General features: G+C 40.4%; 1 protein-coding gene across 1 annotated transcript in view; it reads right to left on the reverse strand.

The window, feature by feature from the left end:
• Positions 1-7,785, reverse strand: part of LOC138953631 (serine/threonine-protein phosphatase 4 regulatory subunit 4-like) — a 117,472-nt gene extending 109,687 nt beyond the window's left edge. The window contains exons 1-2 of the mRNA XM_070325508.1: positions 7,532-7,785; positions 7,354-7,427 (exon numbers count right to left, since the gene is read on the reverse strand). Of these exons, the coding sequence (XP_070181609.1) occupies positions 7,354-7,427; positions 7,532-7,600 (143 nt within the window). The 5' untranslated portion in view covers positions 7,601-7,785. The remainder of the gene's footprint in view (positions 1-7,353; positions 7,428-7,531) is intronic.

The raw sequence follows: 7,785 nt of genomic DNA on the forward strand, positions 1-7,785 counted from the left end.
TGATATTTATTTTGCCAAAAGCGTGCAACGCCGGGCACAGTACTTTTCGCCGTCACTAGCAAGTGGCAAAATATGCGCGGCGTGATCAGCTGTTTTCTCGTTGCTGGCTGAGAGTTATTTTGTTCACTATCTTGTGAGTACAAAGCTGGTACAATATTCAAACTGCTTATTTACATTATGGTCTACTTTCTCACAAATCTGTGCACACGGAATACATTCATTTTGAAATCATACATCTCTAACCTATAGAGCTCGCTTGAATCCAGTGTCCAAAAATTAGCGTTTTACTTCTGTACATAATGGCTGGTTTGTTACATAAACATTTATCCAAAATGTTAATACAATTGCTCTAAATATGCTGTCTATTTTCTAACCATACATGTATATTCAATATCATGTACTTCTTTCCCAAAGTGTGAATGTTTTGAATTCAATCCAACAAAATCCTTAACACATGTTGAACTTATAAAACTGTAACTGATTCGTAACTGTCTATACAGAACACTTTGGTAACCATGCACTTCAACTGTACCATAACCACATGCAGAACGTACACTGTGTGGAAACTCAACTATCCGCTAACCAGAAGGAGGAAGCGTATATCATGACAGATATCCCATAACCCTGTGTAATGTGACTACTTGTTCCTTTATCAAAAAGGCTCTAAATAAGTACAAGTATGAAATTACAACAACAAAAAGTATGTAGCTCAAGTGCTTGAAGTCGAAGACAGCAAAATATGAGGATAAAAGTGGCTTGTTGACACGCTTGCCTCTCGGGTGACAGAAGATTGATTACATATAACTCCTGGTTACTCTATCACACATGTCATATGCATTTAGAGCGCTTATACTTCCCTTTGGTTACTTGAACTCGATGAATTACTTATTCTGAACCTTGATTCTGTCATAGGCTTTTTCAAGCTTTCTGATTTCTGGCACTCTCCACACACGACCATCGCTCGAGTGAGCATTAACCTCAAAATCCCAGTTAAATACAAACTCCGACTGAACCTCTGCAATATCTTCACAGGCAGGCCAACGGAAAAAATCGCATCTTCCTTTTGTTCGTTCAAGGAACTTGATGGTTGCATGATCTTTGTCTTCGACTTCAAGCACCTGACCAACATACAAACTATCATCATAAAAGACAGATATCCATTGGCCCTGATTTTGAAACGAAAAGCTCTCGTCTGTATCATTTTCTTGGTCAGTTTCATCTGGGGACTCGACATCAGAACTTGATGAATCAGATGATTCGCTAGACATTTGTCTTTTTCTGCGTGACATTAGTCCTTGATCGTCAGCATCAGCGCCTACACAGTGTCCATCAGATCCGCTTTCCTCTCTGCATTCCACACCACCAAGATGTTGACTCAAGCTTGTAATCAGAGCATCCTTTCTTCCGGTTAATCGTAGAGCTTTCCCCACCCCAAGTACCACTTTTTGATATCTTATTTCAGCTTTCAGTGCTAGCAAAGTTTGTGAACAGTTCTTGCAGCGTTTCACCAGTCGAGACACATCCCTCGCTGTCAGACAAGGCCCTCCATTTTTGAATACGTTTGAGATAATTTTTTTTTTCACCTCAGCAGTCCGCAAGGCTTTCAGCTCCTTTTGCCGCTGATTCTCGAGCACCCTTTCCTGCATCTTGATGCGCACAAGTTTTTCTTGCTGCCGGTGCTTCTTGCGAAGTATCTTCGCCTTTTTCCTGGCCATCTTCATCACTTTCGCCGACTCTTCAGGAGTGAGTTCGTCTATGTGCTGGCTTGTCCTGTTTCTCTTCAACATGTGTGTGGTTGTCCGATGATGAAGACTACAGTGCCGTCGTTTGCTCAGATCAAAATCAAGGTCGCCAAAGGCATTCTCACCAAGCAAGTTTGTCAAAGGACAATGTTTGAGGACAGATGTTATTGCCTCGGGTAGGTCACTGCCAAACTTTCCTCCGATGAGAAAATCTGCTAGCTGGTTTTCCGTAACCACCTTGATGTGCTTCATCATGATTTGCAGGCTGGTGATCACGATGTCTTTGACAGAAATGTCATTTGCTGTTTCAAAAACGCTGTCAAAAACATTATCCTTGCTGATTTCATGCTCATCAAATATGCCTTCGAAATCGCCATCCAACATGACTGAAGCATTTGCCTCCCACAGAGTGAAGCAAGCATACATCTTCTGGACGTACTTGTAAAACTCTGTGTAAGGCAAGTCGCTGTGGAGCAGCTGCCAGTAGGGTCCAGTCACCCTGAAGTACAAAACTCCAAGAGCAGCCAGAAGAGCAACAAGTCGTTGGTCATGGAGATCCGCTTCAACGCTCTCCAGTTTCAGGTTCGAGTGTGAAACTCCACCTTTGTTGAAGAAGTTTATGATGTCTTGCTTATGATGTACAATGGCAGCTGCGCCTTCGAAGTAACAATTAAATCGATTGGCTCTGTAACTGGTCATCTTTGACTTCTTCCCTTCAAGATCGCAGAAACCTTGCCATTCCAGCCTGCAGCCATTTTTTTCATCGCCTCTAGGCCCAAGTACATCACAGGTGAGACGAATGAGTCGGGACGATGCATTTTCAGCACTTGATTTGAATCCGCTAAACTTTGCAAGGCCATCCCGCCCAAGCCCAACAGCTGACAGATCACGTTCAACCTCTTTAAAAGCTGTTTCACAAGCTCGGCTCAAGCCAAGAAGGTAGTGTGCATTGCAGTAAAGGAAGTGTATATCCAGAGATTCCGGATGTTCTTGCCCCAGTTGATTCATCTTGTATTCAAGCAGCAATTCATTGAATTTCTTCATGACCGCAGCTCTATCAGACATAACAGAACTTAATCTTGTCAGCATATCTTTGAAGATTTTTTCCTTTTCCTCTTCGTCATGTTGCCAACAATAAATGCAGCTCAGTTCTTGAAGCATGTCCAAAGTGAGATCTAGTAGATTAGAAGAAGTTTCACTGTCAACAGGTACAAATCCAAGGCTGAGTGTCACTCCACTGGGTAATGTTAGCTGTTGTCCAACAATTTTGTTATGATCTCTGGAGGTGCCATCAGTATGCAAGGTGCTATCTTTTTCATTCAGTATTGCCTCAGCTGCCTGGAGTTTTGAAATCACATGCCCTTCATCAGCCATATTGATGATGCTCTGAATGCAAGGAAGATCAGCCTCTTCAAATGTTTCATGAAAAATATTCCTGGCAACGATATCAACCACCTGCCTACACTTGCTCGCTGGAACGTTTGCTTCACCTTGTAGCTGAATCATGGTTTTACGAACATCATCGGTGAACTGATTGTGCTCTGGTAGCCTTGTCGTGACTTCTTGACATGGTATGTCTTGATTAGCTAGCTCAGTCATGCCTGCTAGTTGACTTTGTAAAAGTTGGATTGTCTGCCTCAACTTTGAAGAGTTTTTTTGCAGATTAACTTTTTGTGCCTTCAGTGACAGAACTTTTTCTTTTGTATTGTTTAGTTCTTGTGCAAGTATTTCCTTCTGCAGGAGATTTTCTTGGTGGGTAGCTTTAAGCTTTGTATTTCTCCTGTAAAGTGTAGAGTTTCTCACTCCTGATAAACTTTCCTTGACATGTCTGTTTTCTTGCTGTAGTTCTTGGTTATTGGCATGCGCTTTTGTTTGAGAAAGTTCTAATTTTTGTTTAGCTTTGGTCAATTCAGCAATGTCTTTAGTTTGCCAAGTGATAGTCCGATGTGCACCGCCTACAACATATTCCAGATGTTCAAGCTTTTTTTCTGCCTTTTCTTTCTCTTCTTGAAGTCTTTTGTGGTCTTCCAGTGTAATCGTTGCAGTAGCTGAATGCTGAATTAGAAGACTGCTATGCTGGTTCTCTTCCCTACTGCTAAGTATTCCTCCTTGTTCTTTAGCCTGTTGTGACGTGCCTAGATTCTTGTCGGAAAGATTTCCTTTGCAACTGTTTGACTGTATGCAAAATACATGAGTCAAAAACTTCTCCAGTTCTTCAGGGCGCCTATCCTTAGCTTTGCTCAATGTACGGTATTGCATCATGCACATTTCTACAGACTTTGCAATCTGTGATCCAGAACATTTCAGTCCCCCCTCGCCCAACACATTCAACCATTCGAAGAGAAAATCATTTGTCAGATGTTCTCTCTTTCTAAATTGTTCAAGTGCAATCACACTCCGGTTTATCAGTTGGATAGAGGTTCCTGAAAATAGAGCACATGAAAACACATTCGACCAGTCAATGCCAATATCCTCGAGCTCTTGGTTAATCCTGTCCACACAAAATGTCTCTTCCAAGAACGCTGCTGCAGCTGAAGAATCAGTAATGTTGTTGAAGGATCTGTCCGCTGTCTGGATGAGTGCCTTCACACGTTCTTCAGGAAACGCTGAGTCAGAAAACAGCTGCCTGAACCAAACAGTTACCTGCACACAAACACAGAAACTGCTTACTTTTTGTTTTAGACAGAGAGAGAGAGAGAAACGAACGAACAAACATTATTACTCAAGGATGGAGATTTCACACCGCCGCCTAGTCTTACAATCTGTCCATGCTACAAAAGATGGAAACAATAAATTTTTTTTTAAAAAGGACACTTGTAAACCTACACCAAAAGTTATAAATGTAAAGGTACAGTATTGCAAACCACTGCAATACCTATACGAATATCTAATGAATAATAATACATTGAAAACTGATGACATGTCAATACAATGCAAAGGGACAAAAAAAGCTGCACCTCTCACACCCACATAGGTGCCACGCCACACATATAGAATAGTAATTAGTATACTCACACATACACATTCATGCACACACCCATGCCCACACACACACACAGACAAAACTTAACATTGAGAAAGAGAGAGAAAGAGTTAGTTGCATTACTTATTAAGAAAAATAAATAAGACAACAGAAGCATAATTAAACAGTGAAAACACAGTCAATACTATATTTTATTTTATTTTGTTTTCATTTATCTATTTTCCCCCATTGAATGCTTACTTCACTGTATGTCCTTGATCCCTGCAACATCAGTCGCCGGAGCTGAAGTAAAAGCTTGTTAGAACACCTCTTGTCATCCACTTTGTCAGGAAGACTTGGTCTTCGCCCTCTGCCTGTCATCAACAATTTATCCTTCAGCCTCTGGAACCGATCATCTGTGAAGGGAGAAGTGGGAGGGCATTAGTACAGTTAACTGACCCCTAAAGATGATGACTATGTTGTAATGACTAAGGATTATCATTTCAAGAAGTGAACACATTAGTTAGGAAAGAACACGGAATATATTTGACGTGGAAAAAGCGAAGTAGCTTGCGCGTCGTAAAATGTAAACAAAGTGACAAGGGAGATCACTCGGAATACGACTGTCGAGCGAGCATACGTGAACTTAGAAAAAGACTGATTTCTAGTTATTTTCTTTGTTATTCATTCAAATCAAGGAACAGATTGCTAAACTTGTGTTTTAAGACTTTATTCCTTGAGTCACATGCTTTGTTCTCCTCACTGTAAAAATACAGCGTGCCGAGAAGTTCACTACTCCCACCTTCACAAACACTGTACTTCGTCTGCTATCAACTCGGTTCGTTCATCCCCCGTGTTTTTTTAAATAAGCAAATATATCTTAAAGAATTGAAAGAGAACACATTGTAAGGCATATATGCTTACCTTCTAGACAATCTGGATCGAATGGTTCCTCAAAGTTTGGGTGCAAAATCGAATTTTCGCGACCGTGACGTGCCATCGCTTGGTCTTCGGCAAACGCCGCCATTACACGGCGTGCTCGACAACGAGAAAAACGGGTTGCCTCGTTTTCGGTTCTCGGGCAAGCAAGCCGTTGGTTGCATCAGTATGAAAATAAGACCAGGTGAAAGTTCAAACTCCGACCTTGCCATTCGCATGCATAAAACCGGATATTGTTTGTTCTGAGATGGCACAATTTTCGAGCGAAGTTTTAAACTGAATAATAGTACTCTTAAACGGAAGCCAATCAAAATAATATTGATATCATCGGGAAGTTTAATCTTTCCTCTTCATGTCTATAGTAGCGGGTTGTTGCTAACTTGAATGGCTTATCTGCCCGAGCGGAGTTTTCCCGGTTGGGGTCAAAACAACGCAGCGAAAACTTCGTTCCGACGTCAGAAAATCACAACTTAGCAACCATTTTCACACGCGTATTTCAAAGGTTAGATTTTGAATCTAATACTTAATTTTTGTTTTAAAGTAACTATGAAGAATCAATTATCATCTTGGTGTATTCTTTTTATTCAGTTCACCTCATTCCAGCGAGTTTGAACAAGTTAAAAACCAGTGAAAAATCACGCTCGGCGTCACTTTTCGCCACACGCGAAGAGCACTTTGGAATACCTACTTTAAGCTAAGACTGCATGTAAATAAATGTATTGACTAGAAACAGCTTGTAGAATTACGCAGCATGTAAATTGTAACCCTTTAAACTTTCCACCCATTTTTAACACTGTGCAAACATTTTCAATTTTACTGTGATGTGGACATACCATGATACATGTTTAAAAGTGACAAGCGGTGCAAAAGCACACACAAAAACAGTATCGCTCACTAAATTAGTAAATTAATTTTACATGATCAGGACACCATTTATGCTTTTTATTCCGTAATTCTTCCCATTGTGTGTGTGTGTGTGTGTGTGTGTGTGTGTGTGTGTGTGTGTGTGTGTGTGTGTGTGTGTGTGTGTGTGTGTGTGTGTGTGTGTGTGTGTGTGTGTGTGAGAATCCCCTGTTTTCGTTTTTCAAACAGAAATGTGTGTCTCCATCACTGGATGTATGTGTTACCTTTTTAAAAACAGGATCTATTCATTATTATTTAGGTCTACAATTCCTACTGTTGAACATGGTCACAATTTGCATACCGTTTTAATTAAAACAAAATTCCCAACCCATTGTGAGTATACATATATATAAATATATCTATATATTACTGTATATATATATGCCTTTTAGTCTTACAAGTTTGTTTACAATTACAACCAAAGGTGTTGTAAAAATGCAGCTGATGATCACACAATAAAAGATTAGAAAACAGTTTAATCAATCAGAATAAAGAGAAACAAGTAAACAGGAATCAATCAGCAAACTTGAAAACTATCTGCATTGTTTTATTTAACTAATAGATCTACAACATGTAGGGTGACAATGTGAACAGGTACAACTTAAAAACACCATTTGAAGCCTTGGCCTTGTGTAAACGAAGGGCTACATTGCCAAACACATTTCATGACATGGCAAGTCGAGACAATCAAAACAAGTGGTCGTGATCGAGAAATCAGATCAGAACAACATAAAAATCATTCATGCGAGAAGGACTTGACTGTGCACTAACTCGTACACAGAGCGTGCTGTAACATGGGCCGCTTACCTTAGAAGGTACACTGCTCTCTCGATGTCCGTCAATTTCTCGTCAACCGTAAGCCTGTCAAGTTCCTCGGAGCTCTGGCAAATAAACACAAATGAAATAAACATGTAAAAAATCAACCAAAAATGTACTTGCAAAAGCACAACAATTGATAAACCCGGTTACTAACCGATTTACGTACCTTTAGTGGTTTCGTTGGACGATCGAGATTTAGCTCTTGTAGATCGTCTGTGAGATCTGTGACATCCATTCTGAATTTTGGGACCGGACGAAGCTAAATTTCACAACTTACGTCCACATTTCCCTCCTCGATCTCTCCTAAAATCAGGAATATAACATCTCCGAGGAAAACAAGTAGCGATATATTCAACACGTTTCACAGCTCACGGTTCGTTGACGTAGAGTGGCTTCTCTTGACAACATGAACTTCCACCA

This window comes from Littorina saxatilis, linkage group LG17 (genome assembly GCF_037325665.1).
Source record: "Littorina saxatilis isolate snail1 linkage group LG17, US_GU_Lsax_2.0, whole genome shotgun sequence".
In the NCBI taxonomy this organism is placed as follows: domain Eukaryota; kingdom Metazoa; phylum Mollusca; class Gastropoda; order Littorinimorpha; family Littorinidae; genus Littorina; species Littorina saxatilis.